Source organism: Miscanthus floridulus, chromosome 11, assembly GCF_019320115.1.
Source record: "Miscanthus floridulus cultivar M001 chromosome 11, ASM1932011v1, whole genome shotgun sequence".
NCBI classification, from domain to species: domain Eukaryota; kingdom Viridiplantae; phylum Streptophyta; class Magnoliopsida; order Poales; family Poaceae; genus Miscanthus; species Miscanthus floridulus.
In genome coordinates, this window is record NC_089590.1 from 55,847,606 (window position 1) to 55,869,280 (window position 21,675).

Consider the following 21,675-nt stretch of genomic DNA (forward strand, 5'->3'; position numbering starts at 1 on the left):
TTCGTATCCGATCCGTTTTCATCTATAAGTATATATGTATAAGCGTAAGTGTTTGATCGAACGCCGGATGTTCAAGCGTAATGAGCAATGATTCTCTTGCTGGCTGCAAGCCTGCAACCGTGACGTGAAGCACTACAACTAGTAATCTTCAAGCGCGCGTTTGGAAACTTAGAGCACTCGAGCAACCAGAGGAGAAAAACAATTCCCTTTCCTAAAACTGTCATATAGAGGAGTACTGGAATAGGATGGAAAAAACTGCTACAACAAATCTCTCTTTCTTATAATTTATATAGGTAGCGTGCCCGTGTGTTGCTACGGGACAACAAAACTTTTGTACTAAAAACACGGATCGCACAATAAGATAAGGTAACAAAGCGTAGATGTGGTATGTTTAAGATTCTACCAAAATCTTCTCTGCAGCTAGCAAGCATGAGATGACCTATACCATCTGCAACTTAATCCATCAATGGCAATATTTCTTCTGGTTCCTATCAGTGAATATATGAGCTATTATTTCTCATCCCAACTCTTATCATTTGCTCAGGACCAACAAGAACAAAATTTAATATCTAAGAAATCAAGCAAGGATGGGAAGAACATCCCACATTGATCAGTTGCTGGGTGGAAATAAAACAAACTGATGTGCACCTATGTTATATCCAAAATCAGAATTGTTCAATGCTGAAATAGGTGGAAATGAAGCCATTGTTCCTCGCTGCAATATCCAGCTTAAACTGTTATGTACCTTCCTCAAACCTGTGCTTGCTGGTCAAAATCGGCCCAGCCCCTCCCCTCCCCTGCAACAAAAATTACAAAACAACACAACTCATAATGTTGTAGACAAGACCTGCATTATTGGCATCACTCACAATAGGAAAAGATTTCATTGTTGGGTCCGAAAAAGACTATGATACAGTTTAAAAATCAGTTATTGTAAATTGCAAGACAAAATAAGCTAGATCAGCATGGAAGCCAATAAACCAACCCTATAGTGCAGTGCCGCCTCAAAGTTTGATTGTGAAGTTTTATTTGCAGACTGTGCTGCAAGGCATCACCTGTAATAGAACAAGAGTTTAGATGTTTAACGGATTCCTTACAATTGAAATGAACAAAAACAGAACCCACATTCATTTCCTTGTTCTAAAGTTGTACAGGTTTAGCTAGTTGTTGGCAGAAAAAGAAAATGCAGATACAGTGTCAGTATACATAGAGACAGATCAGTTAGTATCTCTTTTTTGCCCCCTTGTAAAAGTACTTGTACCAAAGTAAAACTGCGGGGTAAAATTAGTATGGCTTCCCATGCAAGATAAAGGAAGCCAAGACTTCCCCCAATCATGAAAAATAACCAAAAAAATAGTAATAGATATATTCAAGTTCAGAGGCAAGCACATCTATCCGGTAAAATAACCAAAAAATAGTAGCATGCCCGTGCTAACACTACGATAAAAACCAAAAGACGGTATTTTTCTATACACCCTCCTCAGCTCTCCCTTCCGCACGACCGCTCTTGGCCCAGGATGGTCCAGATGCTAGGCTGTAAATCCGGCTCAACAAAATCTAATATTACAGTGGCAGAGCCACAATACAGAATCAGCATACAATCGTATCACCATCATTTTTTCTCTCAAAAATTTAAATATTGCCGTGTGATGGCATAGTAAAACAATTCCAGTGCATGATGAATAAACGAGCTAACTCAAGTAAGAAAACCACAGAGACAACGGTAACTGCTAACATCAATGACAATCACCAATGACGACTGAATGCACTTTCTCTGCAATTATAATAAAAACTATGAATCCCATGCCATTAACAAAAGAAAACCCTGCCAAACTATTTGTCTAGCGGGATTCACAAATGTGCAGTATCTGTGCCAAAAAAGAAACATAACGGATGCCACAATCCAATTTTTTCGTTAATAAATATGCATGTTGTAATTACTCAAACAAAAAAATTATCAAGCATTATCCGGGTGCCATCCGAGAATGGCTTGAGGTCAGCTCTAGAAGCGAGGTCGTGAAAACATTCAGGGTCTGAGATATCTTGGTTAACTCCACATTGTTGCATGAGTTAAAAAATGTGAGAAGTAGGCCAGAAGGATAATTTGTGTACCTTTCATGACATGCACAAAAAAATCCATTCAGAGTGCAAACAGCCAAGAACCCAACATTATAATCCATATGAGAAAAAATATATGAGAATGTGTGTGGAAGGCCAGAGGTGATCAAATTATGGAGCACTAATGTAGCTACAGGAAACACCTTTTTTTGTTAGTGAGCTAAATAAAGCGTGTCAATAGGAATTTATACTATTGGTTATACTAAATGTCTTAATAGTTTGCAGTAGATCCATATTTCTAATAACATGGCTCACTTTTAGCGAACATTTAGAGAACCAATTACAGTTAGTGGGGAACACTTGTAACAAAAAAAAATCAGAAAAGAAGTTTAACCAACCAGCCCAAATTCATTCAGAAGCCACTGCCAACAGGAATACAAAAGGCTAAGTTGTAAGTTCAGAATTAATTTGTTGCATTAAAAAAGGTTCATAACTAATTTACTCACCTCCCATATTTACTGAATAGGTTCTCAATGTCAGTTTGCCAGGTATGATGGGCAATGTAGCAGACGAATAACTTGGTGTTACTAACTTGTTGATCAGATGGATCATATCGACATATTTTGTGCTGCAAGACAAAGAAAAGGTCAAGATACCCGCACAGAGGATATTTGTGCGAGAGCTAACAGATATGCAAATAGACTTGATACATGATACATCAATTAATTGGTCTACCTTTATGAAAGCTCTAGTTTGGTTTTGATTAATTGATAAAACCCTTGGTGCTAATCTAGTTTATCAAAGTGATCATGAGATAGGTATCACTATTCTAAGTGGTGAAGATCATGATGATGGTGTGACTATGGTGATGATCAAGTGCTTGGACTTGGAAAAGAAGAAAGAGAAAAACAAAAAGCTCAAGGCAAAGGTGATATCCATAGGAGCTTTTTGGTTTAGTGATTGAGACACTTAGCGAGTATGATCACATTTAGAATCGATAGTCGTACTATTAAGAGGGGTGAAACTTATATCGAAATGCGGTTATCAAAGTGCCACTAGATGCTCTAACTCATTGCATATGCATTTAGATCTAGTGGAGAACTAACACCCTTGATAATGTTTGTGAAAATATGCTAACACACATACACAAGGTGATACACTCGGTGGTTGGTATATTTGAGTAAGGGTGGAGAAGTTGGTGAAGTAGAGGAGCTGTCTTTCACTGATCGGACGCTGGTTTCTGTGTGACCAGACTCAGCCGGGTGTGTCTGGTCAGCTCTGGACAGTGAAATGCTCAGCTCAGTGAGTGACCGAATGTTGGGTCAAAATGTGACCTGACGCGACGCTTGTGCGTTCGGTCGAGGCTGACGTACGGTGACGTAAGCAGCTGAGAGAGAGCGGTGAAGACCTGACGCTGTCGTGTGTCCGCTCGCGGGAAACCGGACGCGTCCGGTCACTATTTTGCCGCTCGAGGAGCTCTCTAGAAGTGATCTGACGTCGGGCAGCCACGGGGAGCAGCGCGTCCGGCCAAGGCTTGGCCTTGGCGCGTGCGAAGAAGAACTGGCGCGATCGACGCGTTCGGTCGTCTCTTAGGCACTGGCACGGTAGAAGTCGATCGTTGGAATCGGGTGGTCGCGGTTTAACCGTAGTGACACATGGCGAGCATCCGAGGACTGGACGCAGGCCTGGGTGCGTCCGATCGCCCTGACCTGCGTGTCTGGTCGATGCGCAGTGGGCTGCTCTATGAGCCCAATGGCTCTATTTCGATGGAACCTCTATATAAGGTGTTTGGCCGGCTCAAGCTCACCCTTTTGGCCATTTGCATTGACATAACAACATTGTGAGCTTAGCCAAAGTTTTCCCACTTATCTCCATCATTGATTTATCATCTTTGTGAGATTGGGAGAGAATCCAAGTGCATTTCTTGAGTGATTGCATCTAGAGACACTTAGTGTTCGTGTTTCGCTGTGGGATTCGCTTGTTATTCTTGGTGGTTGCCGCCACCTAGATGGCTTGGAGCAGCGAGAATCGTCGAGCGGAGGAAGGTGCTTGTCTCCGGCTCTGATCATGGTGATTGTGAGGGGTTCTTGACCTTTCCCCGGCGGAGAGCCAAAAGGTACTCTAATGGATTGCTCGTGGCTTGTGTGATCCTCATCTTGTGTTGGTTGTGCAGCACCCGGTTGCGGGTTTGACGTGTGATGCCAATTAGCGCGTGAACTGTAACACCCTCGGTGTTACACTGTAAATCATTTACTAAAATATGTTATAAGCATCATGTTTATGTGTTAATGCATGTAATAAAGAGTGTAGATCAATTTCCGTAACTCAAAACGATCAATGGAAGTGCAAAACAAAAGTTAATTCATTAGTCATGTTATATCACTTAGGGTTTAAAACTAATTTTTATTAAGCAAAAAGGCTATAGGACATGTATGTGATACTTAAATAAGGTTTGAAGTGCAAACTTTGTAGATGACAATGAAATACTCACGGTCGAAAAATGATATTGCTAGCTAATATTTCCATTAGCTTAGAGATCGCAATTGGAAATCCAATTCAGCTCTAACACTTAGAAAATTTCAAATCTGTCGACGGTTAGACACTGCTATGTTTAACAATTTATCGCGAGAGATTGGGTTAAGGAATAGTGAAGTATTATGGCTTGTTTTAGTAGCCTAATGGACCCCCTAAGGCGTAGCGAAGTGGGTTTGGGGATTGGAGCAAATGATTAGGGGTTTCGAACGCTTTAAAAACCGTGCACAGCAAAATCTCAGCGATGCCTGAATACAAAGACAAGAGTCACGAAGAATTGAGGTTGGAAGACTATCAGCGTGGAGACAAGGGTGAGGAAAATTGTTTGTTTGGGGGTCAAGGATTTTGCTTGATTTGCAAACCCCCTTTAAACCATACTTTACTTCCATGTATTCTGTTTTCATGCTTGTTTTTGCATGAGCTGGACTGACCAGTGTGCTATACCCTGGCTTATGATACACCTTGAAATCTGAATAGAATTGACAAATAAAACATGCTGCTATTCCCTTTATTAATTGTTTATTATATTATTGCTGGATTTCTTTGGTCCATGTAAATTGTAATTTTTTCTTTTGAAACATATGCAACACTCTTAATATTTGTACTTGCAGGTGGACCAAACCCTTCTGGAACTCCAGCAGCGGCACCTAGCTTTCCATCATCACAACATAATGCTTTTGCTCCGACAAGCAATCCATTTAACCCGCCTGCCACAAACCCATTTTCAACAATCAATCCATTTGCTCCTAAGCCTGCTCCAACTAGTACTTCACCATTCAACGCCTCATTTAACAATGCATCTTCGAGCCCATTCACATCATACACTAGTACCACAATGTTTGGGCAAACAGGTGTTTCTACATTTCCAGCAAGTACTTCGCCATCATTATTTGGAAATACCAATCCTGCTTCTGGTACATCGTCGTTATTTGGCACATCAATGACGAATGATCCAAGTCCATTCGGCACTGGCTCATCGTTAGCTAACACTCAATCAGCCCCACTATTTTCCTCATCATTTGCTCAACCAATATCAAGTACACCGGCTTTCTCCTCTGGGAGCCTATTCGGTTCAACTAATCCTGGCAATCTGTTTAGCAGCAGCGGGCCTTCACTTTTTTCAACAGTAAGCATCCTTTGCCATTTTGTCCTCATATTTTATTACTAGCATGTTTTTTAAGGCGTTGACTAGGCATCCAGGCGGTAAAAAATCGTGGGCGTTCCCGTCGCCACGACCAAAATCCAGCGAAACAAGAGAGTAGGGGAGGGAGAAGAAAGAGGAAGAACTAGAGGAGGACCAGCATGATTCAGGGAAGGCTATCTCCGCCCCATCCCCATCGGCTCCCTTGGCCATGTTAGCTTTCCTCACGGGCCAACTGCAGCATCAGGGATATGAGAGGGGCAGCAGCAGGCCAGCAGCTCTCGATCTGCACAGAGTGGAGAGGGATCTGGAAGGGGGCGGCATCAGCATTGGAGAAGGTGAGGGGAAGAGGCGGGGAGGACCGGAGGAGAGATGCCACGGAGGCAGAGGCCGGGAGGGAGGGAGAGATAGATTCGCCGCCTGATGGAAGGGGTCTCGGGAGGGGGGATTGGCGCTCTAGGCCTTGCTTAGGGAAGGTTGCATGGGCTTTTTGGTGGTCTCTTGGGCTGGGCTTTCTTAGTTTTTCCCCTTTCTTTTCTTTTTTAATTTCCTTTTCCTACCTTCTCCATACTGCAGCTCTGAAGTTCTTCATATTCATATGGTGTCGCCTTGCCTCGCCTAGACGTCAACTAGGCGACTGAAAAGGGTGGCTCGCCACGCCTTGCCTTACCACCTTAATAACCATGCTTACTAGATTCTTGTTATCATTTCTTATTTATTAGTACTTAATTTATTTTGCTTCTAATGATTCAGCCAACATTTCAGCCATCTGCCGCTGCTCAATCTTCAAACATGTTCCCCTTCCAACCTCCGATTCAACCAGGTCAGTATTTTATATTTACACCTTTCTCTTCTTTTTATAATTTGTCTTCAAAGACTAATTTGGGCTTAACTTATGTTCAAATGCATGCCTGCATGGATACAGCAGTTTCTACAGGTGGATTCCCTGGTTTTTCCAACACTACGAATCAGGCCTTGATTGGACGGCCGTATGATCTTCTGCTATTTCTCAAATGCACTTGATTATTCTTTTCCTATTTAGTAATTTCTTTTTGATGGATTAAAACACTGATTAGTTATAACAAGGTGAAGGAAAAACAATATTATGATCAGTCTAATGTGGAGTACGGTGTAGTCAAAGAATGAAAAAAACTTGATGGTTCATGGAGACTAGCTTATATTTGATGCCATGGGACTGCCAGATTGTTATTTTATATCTGTATAGTCTAAGAGCATGGTTTTGGCAGAGATCATAATTATCCCACAATTCACAAATGAGTTTTGGCGACCTTATGTTTTTTTTTTACTAAAGTAATACATTATTCAGTTTAACATGGTGTGTCCTGTTGCATTTTTCACAGAACTAGCCAGTCCAGTATGGTCATGCAGCCTGCTCCTGTTTCAAATCCGTTTGGGACGCTTCCAGCAATGCCTCAGATGTCTATTGGGAATGGTGGATCTTCACCATCAGTTCAATATGGGATATCAAGTTTGCCGGTTAGTTTTAAGCATTTTCAATTGTTTATGTAGAAGTAGGTGGAGTGGTGAGAGCTGTCTCACTGAGTCACCAGGTCGTAGGTTCGAAGTAGCCTCTCCGCAGATTTTGCGAGTGGAAGGCTTGCCTCGGTTTTTTCCTTCCCCAGACCCCACTTATGTGGAAGCCTCTGGCACTGAGTCCGCCCCTTTTATGTAGAAGTAGGTGGACAGTAGAGATAGTAGCAAGATCGTGGTTGTTAATTAGGAAGGTGTGGTACTAAAGGTGCCATAAGCAGGTAGCCAGGTACCACATATGAAGGGGTGATTGATTGCAACTTCTTACAGTTTTGCAGGTTGCTGAGAAGCCTCTTCAAAGTAGAGCATTGTCCATGGCGGTTCCTAGGCATTTGTCACAGAGAAGGATAAAACTTCTGCCAAGAAAATATAATACACTATCTGATGGCAAGGTAATGAATGACCGGACCTGTAAGAATAGAATAACTTCAAAGTTTTTTTTATGATTTGTTAATGGAGCTTTTGGAAGCCATTGTGAAACCATTGAAACATTGCTCAGTTTCTTCTTTTATTCCAATATAGGTTCCATTCTTTGCTGATGATGAAGAATCTCCAACACCGAAGGCTGATGCTTTTTTCATCCCTAGAGAGAACCCAAGGAATCTGGTAATTCGTCCAATTGAGCAGTGGCCTTCGCGGAGAGAAACTGACCGGCAGTCGACTTTGAAGAATGCTACTGAGGAGCTTTTTGGTGACATACAGTAATCCTGATTCCTGAGGAGCGAGGGATGGACGATGGAATGTCTTGTAGTTAAAGTAGGGTTTTTATTTGAGTCTGTCTACTGAATAACTATTTGTTTTATGCAGTTTTATGAATTTTTTTTTGCACCATAGAATTAAGATCCAACAGCTTCCACTCTTCTTCTAACTCTAGCCTTCGGTCTTCTTCTACCTCCAGACAATCACAAATCACAATATCACAGATCCACAGATCACAAGAAACAATTTTTTTCTATGAAAGGACAAATCACAGACCGCAGAGGAGGAGGAGAGGCCTACTGGAGCCGGATTCGCTTCGATCGCTTTGCTTCGACTGGCCACTCGATCGCAGTTGGCAGTCAGATCGCAGTTGGCAGTTGGCAGTCAGATGGCAGTTGGCAAATAGCGACGGAGCGGGCGTGTTAGGTTCATAAACCCGGGGTCCCTCGGGGACCGGCTTCCACGCCAGGGCTCGGCCCAGAAGAACGGCCTTTTCTTCTTCTGGACCGGCCCAAGAATCTGAACTCAACAGACCGGAGCACTCGCTTCAGGCCCAGGCCGCCTTCGGCCCATCTCTCCGACCGGAGCACTAGCTCAGGCTCAGGCCAGCTCTGAACGGCCTCTCCGATCGGAGCGCTAGCGTCAGACCCCGGCCGCCTCCACACGGCCTCCACTCGGAAAGCCTGATCCGAGGACCGCCTCCGACTCCGACCCCGTGTCTCCGACCGGGATTCATAGAAAACCATGCCCATCGCTATTCTCTGACTGGGGACCATCCGACCGGGGACGTCCGCTCGGAAAGAACCAGAAGGCGTGCGAAGAAAGACAAGGCATGGCTCACAAGTCAAAACCACTGTACTAGGGACCATACCCTGCACGAAGCAGTGCTCTACAGCCACCCTGACACAAAGTATTATAGGGGCCGCTAGAAACTCCCATATGGTAAGCCCCCTCCGCGTGTCTCTGGACACCGATTGCGGTATAGGCTCCAGGATCTGCCATACCGAGTGAACATAGCGCGGCTCCTCACATGCCACCAGGCATCCAGAAGTGTTTGCAGTTACCGACGTCCATCCTTCCTGAAAAAGATATCTCGACCCCCCGTACACATCTGACATCCTACAGCGACATCGACAGTATTGGGAGGCTTCAACCATTATTCAGTTTTCATCACCGTAGGCAGCAAGGCTTAGAAATATCTGTACTCTCCCCCTCTCACCTGTAAAGCCGTCCCCTTCATCTATAAAAGGGGATGTGCTCCCTCCAACCAAGAGAGATCGACTTCTTCAAGCTCAGACTCACTAGATCGACACCAACCCCTTACAACCGCTGTACCACCGAGTTCTGACCGCAACCCTTCCGGTCGGAGCCTTCCGAACCTCTTGTATACCCCCTCCTTTCTCCTTCTCGTTTGTAACCCCACTACAGACTTCGAGCACCTAGGCTAAGGAATAAAGTCACCGACCGACCCCGACTGGACGTAGGGCACGTTGCCTGAACCAGTATAAATCCTATGTCATTGAGTGTTAGGCCACCTCCGATCACAACGTACAGCAAAACTACAAATATTTACTGGTTGGTCACTTTCTGCACCGACAGTTGGCGCCGTCCGTGGGGAAGACGATGTACGTTCAACACTTTTTTGGTAATCGGATGGCCCATTTCTCCGCCACCCCCGCCGTGGCGGGCTCGGGCGATACGATTCGCTTTGGCTCGCTGGAGTTCCCCGCACTCTCACCCACCGGGATGCGGGTTCCACCCATCTTCGAGCCATTCTAGGTCTTCCGCTTCGGGAGCCTGGACTTCGTCGCCGACCGGCTCGGCGTACTCCACCTCCACGAGGAGGCTCGCGACCTAGCACCCATCGGAGGGACGTCCTCCATCGACTTCGGGACGCGTGACTTCGACGGCGTGGCATCTACGCTTCATTCCGAGCAAACTCTCTGCTTAAACCCCGCTGTGAGTAATATACATGCTGTTATTTACTTACTGCGCTCTATCTTCCACCAAATACCCGGTGGGTTACCGTTGTCCCCATCGCAGCCGCCATATGGCCGGTTCCCCTATGGCCTTGCGTCTTCCGTGGACGCATACGCCCGGGGACTCCAAAAGGTGCTGGCACCGCACCCCCTCACGTCTGAGTTCGTGGGGATGGCGAGCTATGCTCCCACCTGTTTCCTCGACATCATGGACGACGACGTTGGGAGTGACGGCTCCAGCATTGGCGATGTGGCGCCTAGCCACCATCGGTCCCGGGAGTACGCTGTGGCGGATGCCCCGAAACAGCCGCTGGAGGTAACAGAGTCCTTCCGGACCCACGCCCCATTGGGCCCCCACGCAGGGACCCCCGAGCTCACACGTGAGCACGGGGAGGATCTACGACGACAGTGGTCGCATCAGCCACCAACTGCACCAATGCGCTCGGCGCACCACACTGCGTCCCGTGCGCATAAACCGGCGAGCGACGCTCGGGGTCACACCCGTCAGCCCCAGTGCAACGCCCCGGTTCAGGGGACCAACCCCCCGTAGTTCGCTTGGGCCAGTCAGAACGTTGCCATCATGGCAATGCTCCTACGTGACCTGCTCGAGCCGAACGACCCTCGTGGATGAGCAATCCACCAGAACCTCCGGGCACTATTGGAGACCACCGCCATTCAGCAAGTGGAGTGCTCTGTGTCGCGACGCCGACTCGCGACCTTGCTCCCCGTCCGGGGAACAGGGACGTAGCAGACGGGGCACTACACCCTGTCATCGCCACAACCACCGATTGCGGCACAAGAAGCCGCAACCGCTCCTTGTCTTGACTTGACGTCTTCCCTGTGCCGACCGCCCATCTACGCGTGGCTCGGGCCAAACCAAGACGCGCGCAGCGTCGACCGGAGTCCTAGCCCTGACAGCCTGGAACCACGGACCTTTGTCCAACACCCCCAGCAAGTGCCTTTTCTGCCGTGCTTCAACGGGGGCCGCGACAAAGGTAAGGCCAGGCGCCAGGATCAAGACGAGGGCCCCTCCACGCAGAGGGGAAAAAAGAACAGAAAGGATCGCCGCCAACCGGCCAACTCCGTGTTGGCCGCCGCGGCAGATTACACGGGCACTCAGCCCCAGCAAGACCCTCCAGGCCACTTCCATGATCTCATGGAGAGCCCGTGCACCAACCACAACTATCTCGTCAACCATCTCTACAAGGACTGCCAGCTCCTCAGGCGCCTACTGAGGTAGGCCGACAGGCCAAAGGAGGAAGAAGACGAGGAAGCACCGACTGAAGGACGACGACGACGACGCCCTCTCCATGGACCTTAGAACAGCTATGTCTCTTCTTTTCCTAAGTTTCAGTCTTACCTTACTTAGCGAACGCTCCTACAAGAGCACCCCGACCCGAACACTGTTCGGCTCGGAGCGCTCGGGGGCTCCACCAGGGGGCTCTACTACCCCTTTGTTGTTTTTTACCTTAAGTACTCTTTTGCTTTTATATAAAGAAACTCCTTCCTACCTGAGTAAAAGGGTAGTTCGTTCCTTTGTTTTACCTTACGTAACTTTGCTTTAGAACATTCCGACTGATCGCACCCCGCCTTTTCCTACGGCTACGACCGGCCGAGCCTCGTGGGCCATGCCCCGGGCTTGTAAAGTTGCATCCCATGGAACAAATGGGCAGGTACGAGAGAGAAAGAAATTTAAAACAAAATTATGCCAAGGGAGAACTAAGGAACGAAAGGGAACAAGCTTCCCCGAACGGAGCAACTCCATTACAAAAGCAAAAAACCGATTGCAGTCATTAAAACACACCACAAAACGTCTTACACGGGGGCTTCCCCACGAACTTAAAACTTCCTACATTTACTAACTACTATTATATTTTTACATGCTACTAGGCTGACCCGGCGACATCCGACGATGGTGCAACCGACGAAGGCGCGAGCTACTCACTTCCCGACGGCACGGCATCCGGCTCGACCAAAACCGGGGCGACATTCACCTCTAGCCCAGGCTCCTCGCCATCTAAGAGCTCTACAGCATCCTCTCCACGTGTGCTTTTGGCCAGGTCTTCACGACGGACGTCCATCACCCACTCGGCGGAGACTTGATCTGCCACCGACCACGCGTGCGGCAGCAAGCGCTCCCCGATCGACTGGATGTCCGCCATGCTCATGCCTTCAGCGTATCCGCTACATATGGTGGCAAAGTCCAGGTGCGGATGGTTCGTCCCCACCACGGTCAGCACCCCTGACGCTCCGTAGAACAGCCTGGATCTGATAAGATCCCGGACCTCCCCCGAGACCTCCGCCAGCTGGACGGTGGGTGCGCTGGTGCTCGGCGCTGATCTAAAGATCTCTGAAACGACGTGCTGGGCAATGTTGCGGATCTGGTCGAGATCCCCCTCAAGAGCACGACGCTCCTCATGGGACTTGGCCAGCTCCTCCGTACGCCGGCCAAGCGTCGCCTTGGTCGTCTCCAGGTCCCGCTCCAACACCTCCACTTTTCCGCCTAGCTCTGCGAGAAGAGCAACGAGCTCAGAAACAGGCTGAGGGAAAAGCCAACACAACAAAAAACAAAAATGGGACATACCGATGTGAGAAGCCTCAAGGGTGGAGAGATCCTCTGCTTGCCGAGCCACCTGCTCGCGCAGCTAGGCCACCTGCTCACGTAGCCAGGCACTCACGTCCTCCGTCTCCATCACCCGGCCCCAGAGCGTGCGCATCTCTCGATCCGCCTCCGACCAAGCCCTCCGCTCCACCTCCAAGGCCTTCTCTACCGACTCCAGGGCGGCGCGCTCTGGATCAAGGGCCGCCAAGGCCTCCTGAAGCACCACCTCGGTGTTCGCCAGGGACGCCGGCAACTCCGCCTCAGTCTCCGCCTGGCGGGCCCTTGCCGCCTCGAGCCCTTGCTCGGCCATAGTCGCCCGCTCCTCCGCACGCTGCTCCTCCGCCCGTGCCACGGCCGCCTCGGCCGCCCGGTCCTGGGACTCATGGCAAGCGGACTCCACCCGACGCTCGAGCTCGGCCATCCGGGCGTACTCCGACCGGAGGAAGTGGGACTTGTGGGACGACATCTTCCTTATCTCCTATGAAAGGTAAGCACGCTAAAAACAGCCGACAAGGGATTCAGGGGTAAAAGACAAGTACCAGAAACTCACCTCTGCCACGAGCTGCATGTCGCCCTCAACCAACTGCCGGGCGAACAAAGCCCGCATCCGGGCGCTTTCAAGCTGCGCGGTCAGCTTGGTGAGTTCTGATACCACGACATGCCCTTGCCCTCTGAAAGGGTCGAGATGGCGGACTAGAGGGGGGGTGAATAGTCCTTTTAAAAACTAATCGCGTCGGCTAACCGAAACAAGTGCGGAATTATAACTATCGGTCTAGCCAAGACTACACCCCTCTATTTATGCTTTCTAGCACCTTCCAAAGATACTAATCAAGCAACAAAGGTGCTGGGCTAGCTAGAGCTCTCCTAACCAATTCTAGAAGCAAGGTCATACAAACCTATGCCACTAGTACTTTAAGCAACTAGGGAGCTCCTACACATGCTAGTAAGCAAAAGCACAAAGCCAACTAAGCTCACTAGCAATGCTCAATAACAAGGCAACCAATGCCGAATTAGAGAGCGCAATTACTTAGCTACACAAACTAAGCAATGTGACTAACAAGGTTACACAAACCAAATTAGCCACGCAAGGGAGCTACTTCTGTGCTACTCAAGTAAGAAGGTAATTAGCAAGCTACACAAGCTATCTAATTACAAGAGCAACTACACAAGCTTAATATATATGAAAGTAATTGCAAGCTTGTGTGACAAGGATGCAAACCAACAGGAAGAACAAGGTTGACATGATGATTTTTCTCCCGAGGTTCACATGTTTGCCAACACGCTAGTCCCCGTTGTGTCGACCGCTCACTTGGTGGTTCGGCGGCTAATTAGCATCACCCGCTAAGCCCACACGTCAGGCGCCGCAAGAACCTACCTCGGAAGTGAGGGTAACTCAATGACACGCTTTACTAAAGTTGCTCTTCGCGGCTCCTGCGGGGCGAGCACAATGCCCCTCACAAAGCACTTCTCCGGAGCGCCGCATAAGCTTCTTGCGGGCTTCGACGGAGACCACCACCAAGCCGTCTAGGAGGTGGCAACCTCCAAGAGTAACAAGCACCACCGGCTTGCAACTCGATCACCTAGTGCCACTAGATGCAACCTCATGATGCAATCACACTAGAATCGCTCACTCACACAATCGGATGATCACTATCAAGTATGTGTAATATGGAGGGCTCCTAAGCACTCTCAAGCATGGACACAAAGTCCCCCGAGGTGCTCAGCACTCACCATGGCTGAGACCCACTTCTATTTATAGCCCCATGGGCTAAACTAGCCATTACCCCTTCACTGGGCAAAAGTCGGGCCGACCGGACGCTCCGGTCGTGTTGACTAGACGCTGGACCTCAGCGTCCGGTCGTCCGATGACAGCCACGTGTCACTGCGTTCAACGACATTCTTCCGATCTCAACGGTCATCTTCTGACTGGACGCAGCAGCTTCAACTGACCAGACGCAACAACCCCAGCGTCCGGTCGTTTCTAGTAAGGTACCAGACATGACCGGACGCGTCCGATCGCACGTGATCGGACGTAGCCCAGCGTACAGTCACACTCCAGCTTCTGCGTCACCGTACGTCAGCCTGACCGGACGCACCCTGCCAGCGTCTGGTCACTTCCAATGCCAGCGTCCGATCAAAGACCGACGCTGCATGCTCTCGGCCACCACTGACCGGACGCAGGACCCCAGCGTCCGGTCACCACGTGACCAGCATCCGGTGCACTCTGTGAGAGCCGGTCTTTTCTATCTAGGGTGCCGATGGCACCGTCGGACTGTCCGCACTCTATGGGCGGACACTCCGCCGGTGCAGTTTCTTCACCAAGTTGATCCACATCAACTCCAACTCCATCTCCTTTGTAAATGTGCCAACACCACCAAGTGTACACCACCATGTGTATGTGTGTTAGCTTTTCACAATCATTTTCCAAAGGATGTTAGCCACTCAACTTGCCACGCCACTCGATCCTAGCGACGATGCAAAGTTAGATCACTCGAGTGGCACTAGATGACCGATATGCAAACAAGTTTGCCCCTCTTGATAGTATGACCATCTATCCTAAACCCGGTCATAAACTTCTCTACACACCTATGACCGGTGAAATGAAATGCCCTAGGTTATACCTTTGCCTTGCGCATTCCATTCCATCTCCTCCAATGTTGATGCAACACATGCACCAACATGATCAACAATGATATGATCCACTTCATATCATCACGTGATCATATTGGTTCATCGATCTTGACTTTACTTGCTCTTCACCGTTGCCATCGTCCATCGGCACCAAGTCTTGCTCAAGCTTCACCGCCATGCGGTCCATCACTCCAAAGCCTTCGACTTGCCCTTCACGCTTGCAACCGGTCCATCAAGCCAAGTCTTGTCTTGATCTTCTCCACCTTGATCACATGACTCAATGTCATGTCTCATGTGCATTTAAGCTCCTTCATCATCACATGTGTGAGCTTTGCAACATCTCCAAGCCATTTTCACCTTCATGGCATATGTTGCTCACACACATGTACCTGTGGACTAATCACCTGTGTATCTCACATAAACATAATTAGTCCACCTAGGTTGTCACTCAATTACCAAAACCAAACAAGGACCTTTCAATCTCCCTCTTTTTGGTAATTGATGACAACTCTACAAAGATATGGAAATTAAGCTCTTTTGGATTCATGTTGCTTGCCCAAGCAATTTTACCATGTGAAAATGATTTTAGACAAGTTTCATGAACCCAAAATGGTAGTATTAGCTCCCCCTACATATGTGCTAGAGTGTTTGACTTTAAGTTTGCACATATGCATAGATTTAAATTATAGGAGAGTAATTACTACCGAATGATGCTAAGGTGTATAGAATAAACCTTTGAAGCGTGTATCAATCGGAGTTGCACCTTGAAGTTCATCCTTAGCACCATGGTTAGCTAAATATCACTTAACAATAAAAACACTAGATACCTTGTGAGATCAACATTAAAAGCAAGGTACTAGCATTACTTGAAAAGCATACCAAGTGTCTAGCTATCATCCTATGCATGCTAGTTATCAAATCATCATTCAAGTTCTACAACTGGCATACACCACACAAGCATGCATATTGAATTTGAAAACTTATGCAATGCAAGCAAGCACATGAATATGCACATATCAAATGCAATCAATCAAACTTCATGAGCTTGCTCCCCCTACTTGTGTGCTTCTCTTGTCCAAGAATTTTGATCCATCTCTTTTCTCCAATGTTGCTCCCTCTATGCCCATGGTCATGTCCAACCTCTATTTCTTTTATATCTCATCTCTCCCATTGTACAACCTCTCCCCCATTCAATCAAGCTTTCATATCTTTGTATAATCTCTCCCCCTTTGTCATCAATTTCCATAGAAGGTGTGCTTCTTATTGATGCAAAGGTATGCATTTGGGGTAGATGGTTGAGGCTTGAATCTTGCATTTTTTATGGACATCTTCATGATTGTTGGAATGACACCACTTGTAGATACCACTTGTAACTTATATCACTTGTATCTTGTGTAGGGCTTCTTGAGATACCACACATAAGAATTTTTTATCTTGATATCAATTTGTGGGACACCTCCCCCTATGTGATAGCATGGGTCATCTATTTGATACACTTGAGCTCTTGTAGGTGAGGGATGCATTCTTCATTTGATGATCACTTAAAGTTGAGGATCACTTGTGAAACCATCGTCTTTCATGGTTGATATCATATATAGATGTGATACCACTTGTATGAAGTAGATACCACTTGAAAGAATCTTCTAGTTTGGAACCACTTGTTGGATTTATCAATAAAGACCATTTCTTAAACATTTGCTATCTTTATGAGTACCACTTATAGGATATCACTTGTGAGTTGATCTAGACATCACTTATGAAATCATGATGAAATACTTGAGTCTAGATACCATTTGAAACAAACAAACTAGATATCCATTTGCATTGTTGTCTTATGCTTGTACTCTTATCTCTATCATGAGCTTCTATGATTGACTTGAACTAAATTGATTTGCCTAAGCTTCCAGGTCCGGTTTGAACCAATGACAAGCTTCTTCACACCTCTTGCAAGGGTTATCTTGTCAATGTTGTACTTGTCACTTGTTAGCAATCCAAATTAGATCAAGTACTTGGGATCACTAGCTCATGAACAAATTCATATACTAACCACTAGATCAAGTAATCATTCAAGCAATAGTGGTAGGCTATGAATTTAAACATTTTATTTGTTATGCATGATCCTATGAAGCATGTACTATATGCACTAACCGCATACTAGTAAGGGATGAAATGATCATGCACATTACAATGATACCTTTGCTATGTTGGAGTAGAGGATAGTCACATAGATTCCAATTCATTACTCTAATAGCAATGTGAAGTCCAATTATAAGCTTGGTGAAGATCAATAGATACCAATTTGAATTTCATTCTTCACCCCTATGACATGAATACCACTTATGATCAAGTGCACTTTCTTGTTGTGGTTGACTTGCTTCATCTTTTGATCTTAGCTTGCATGAGAGCATCAATGTGAGAATACCACTCAAAATATCATGATTAGCTCTCTTTTGGGTGTTGCTTGCTTTTCTTGATCAATCCTTTTGATTGCTTCAACTAAGCATCTCAAATGTTCCTCGGATCACCACTTCTATGTTAGCCTTTCAAGTACCACACTTGGTTCACCTACACATAGGCGGCAAGCACCTACACTAGGGAGAAGTGACCTCTTTCCAAGAACCATTGTTGATACTCACTTGAAATAACTTGATTGATTGATCCAAGTGATGGACTTAACTTGATGAGTGAACTTGATTCCTTCTTTAAGTCCTTTTCTTTCTTCTTGTTTAAGTTCTTTTCTTTCTACCAAATGATTTCCAATAGTCACTAGAACTTAACCTTTCAACTTCATCTTGAGTTTGATCTTGATCTTTCAATTTGAGTACCGAATGTGTGCAAAGTACACTTCACAATCAAATGGCCTTGTACTCATATCTTGTTATGCTTTTAGATCATCTCAAAACCAAACTTAGGTACCTCAAACACTTGTAAACATGTTTTCAACTTGAGGACCTTTCAATCAAAGTGACTCTTGATCAATCCAACATTTATCACTTTTCTGACAGATTTTGTACCCTTCAAAGAAATAAGCATATCTCCCAAAGTACAAATCCAAATACCACGAAATTTGGTGGAGGTGTGCAATACTAAGTTACTTAGCAGCTGTAAAAATTTGAGCTTCATTTGACTTCTAGATTGCTGCCATATTTCAATTCTTCCACCACTGCTATATGCTGAAAGCTGCTGCACTATAGCTGACAAAATCCACTCCAAAACTGAAGCATTTCTTATCCAATTCTTATGAAAATTTTACAGCATCTTATACCATAAGTCTAGAGCATGTACACCAATTTTCATGCCAATCCAATAATTTTTGTTTTCTCAAACATGGCTAAGATCACAGCTAGCTCAGATTTTGCAATATAGGACAGATTTCAACAATCGAGCTATACTTCATCAAATATGAATCAAACTTGATACTAACTTGTTTGAATACTTCCATAAGACATATATCCATTCAAACCACTTACTCAAAGTCATCTCATGAATTTATCCAACATAAATCAATCCAAAATTGATTACTAATCAATTATCCATTCAATCATCTTATAGCAAGCAACTTTGCATATTTATCCAATTCAATCAACTTATATGCACCCAAATAAAATGATCAACAAGAGATATACCTTGGTTAGCTCATGATCATCCAACTAGCAAGCTTCAACTCAATTATTTGTAAGTCATCAAATATATCCAATGAATCACCAACAACTTGAAATTTACACTTGTATGTTGTAGCACATTTGGACTTCATTCAATTTGTCATGGCATTGGGATAATGATCATCACTTGGCAATACTTGGCTCAACTACATGATCAACAAGATGAATATCATTTGAACCAAGCCTCCAATGCCGATGGTACCTACAATCAATCATCCACTTTTTGATGGTACCCAAACAAGTTTGGGTCCTCTCAAGTTAGGAGCAACATACTTAGGCAACGCCTTAGTATGAGTAGCGAGATGTTTTGCAATTGCAACCAATGAGGTACCATTGCCATCCTTCCTAAGCATAGAATCATCATCAATTGAAATAGGCTTAGGAGTGTTACCTAGGGGACATGAATGTGCCATATGTCCCCTTTCTCGGCATGAGTAGCACTTTCTCTTTGCTTGAGCCTTTTCTTCCTTGCTTATGTTGTGCTTCTCATTGCCTTGCTTCTCCTTGTTTGCTTGAGCCTTTTTCTCAAGCTTGTTTGGACAACCCAAAGCTAGGTGGCCCAATATGTCACAACTATAGCATCTCATGTGAGCAATCTTCTCCATTTTCTCTTCTTTGTTCTTGATCATTTGCTTTGCATCTTGATTCATCCTTGGACGCAATGCTCTTTCTCTTGCTTTTCCACCCCTTCTTGTTTTCCTCTTCTTTATCATCAAGTCACCACCATCTTCATGATTGATCTTTATTTGAACTTGGGGTGTCTTCTCTTGCTCAACTTGTGGCTTTGGTTGAGGCTTCACTTGTTGCTTCACCAATTGCTTGGTTGGGCACATTGAGGTAAGATGACCCCAAGTGCGGCACTTGAAGCACTTCACATGCCTTAGCCTCTCTTCTTCTTTCTTCAACTTGAGCTTTTCTTCATTTGGGCAACTATTTGTAAGATGTCCCACTTCATGGCACTTGAAGCACATGAAATGAGAGAGCTTCTCTTGTTCTTGCTTCTTCATCTCTCTTTCATATCTTCTCTTGCCCCATCTTTTGCCCTTGATCTTGCTCTTGTTGAAGCCAATGCCACTAGTGTCATTGCGACTTTCTTGATGATTGACTTTGCTAGTCATGAAGCCGACTCCACTCTTGTCACCAAAGTTTCTTTGAGTCTTCAACATATGCTCAAAGGTGACTTGAGAGTTGTAGCACCTCTCTAACTTGTTGCTCAATTTCTTCACTTCATTTTTGAGCTCATTGTTCTCCTTCAAAAGGTTAGTCTCATAAGACATAGAAGTAGAACAAGCATCTATATGTGAAGAGCATAGCATATCTAATAAATCATCACAAGAGGTGGATACATGCTTCTTCCCTACATCACAAGGATTAGCAATAATTTGCAATTTATCATTTGATCCATGTGATGAGCTCTCATTATTTTTAAGTTTCTTTGTAAACACTTTAATGAGAGAAGCATGTTGTTCTAATAATTCATCATGAGATGCAAGTAGTGTCTCATGATTCAATTTAAGCTCATCAAGTGAAGATTTATATGCATCAAGTAATTTCTTATGTTCTTCACAAGAGTTCTTTAGAAATGAGTTTTCATTTTCTAATTTCAATGTTTTAGCTTTCTCATTTTCTAAAGACATGGTTATGCTAGCAAGTCTACTAACAAGCTCATCATATGAATCAACATGATCAACCACATCATCATTTGATACCTTGGTGTCACCTTGTGACATGAGACAATGTGGTGTAGTGGATGGGCTTGTAGTAGCATCATCATGGCTTGAGCATGAACCATCATTACCATCAAGTGTGCATGGGGTAGCATTATCACTTGCAACACTTGTGGCATCATCATCAACCTTGTCAAGTGAACTTGTAGTTGATCGATCATCATTATCATCACTTGACCATGAGGTGGAGCAATCTTCCACAATCACTAAATTGTGGTTATGCTCAACACACTCATGCACCTCCTTCTTGGGATCACCCTCCTTCTTGAATTTGCCATCATCCCATGTGGAGGAGTCACCGTAAAAGGCTTGGAGTGCTAGCCACATTTCATGAGCAGTTTCCAAGTCCCACACACGTCTAAAAATATCATCATGTATAGCACACGTTAGATAATAAAGAGCACGATGATGATATTTCTCGTGTGCTATACATGATCCACCATGCCTTGGGACCCAATTCACGAAAATGATCAAGCATATGACGTTTCCACCGTGCATAGTGTGTGCCATCAAAAATGTGTGTGTCACAAACAACTTCTAGCCCAAAGTTCGACATCCTCTCGGGTCAGTGAAGACCACAAATGAGAGACCGGGCTCTGATACCACTTGAAAGGGTCGAGATGGCGGACTAGAGGGGGGGTGAATAGTCCTTTTAAAAACTAATCGTGTCGGCTAACCGAAACAAGTACGGAATTATAACTATCGGTCTAGCCAAGACTACACCCCTCTATTTATGTTCTCTAGCACCTTCCAAAGATACTAATCAAGCAACAAAGGTGCCGGGCTAGCTAGAGCTCTCTTAACCAATTCTAGAAGCAAGGTCACACAAACCTATGCCACTAGTACTTTAAACAACTAGGGAGCTACTACACATGCTAGTAAGCAAAAGCACAAAGCCAACTGAGCTCACTAGCAATGCTCAATAACAAGGCAACCAATGCCGAATTAGAGAGCACAATTACTTAGCTACACAAACTAAGCAATGTGACTAACAAGGTTACACAAACCAAATTAGCCACGCAAGGGAGCTACTTCTATGCTACTCAAGCAAGAAGGTAATTAGCAAGCTACACAAGCTATCTAATTACAAGAG

At 45.5% G+C, this 21,675-nt stretch overlaps 1 protein-coding gene across 1 annotated transcript; it reads left to right on the top strand.

Moving 5' to 3' along the window:
• Nucleotides 1-380: 380 nt before the first annotated feature.
• LOC136491989 (nuclear pore complex protein NUP98A-like) lies at nucleotides 381-9,484 on the top strand (the record flags this gene model as incomplete). The annotated part of the gene is made up of 9 exons (XM_066488166.1): nucleotides 381-385; nucleotides 4,822-4,901; nucleotides 5,202-5,716; nucleotides 6,485-6,554; nucleotides 6,660-6,720; nucleotides 7,093-7,228; nucleotides 7,561-7,674; nucleotides 7,805-7,962; nucleotides 9,475-9,484. Coding segments are annotated over exons 1-9 (1,149 nt in total), but the record flags the coding sequence as incomplete, so codon positions are not given.
• Nucleotides 9,485-21,675: the final 12,191 nt, after the last annotated feature.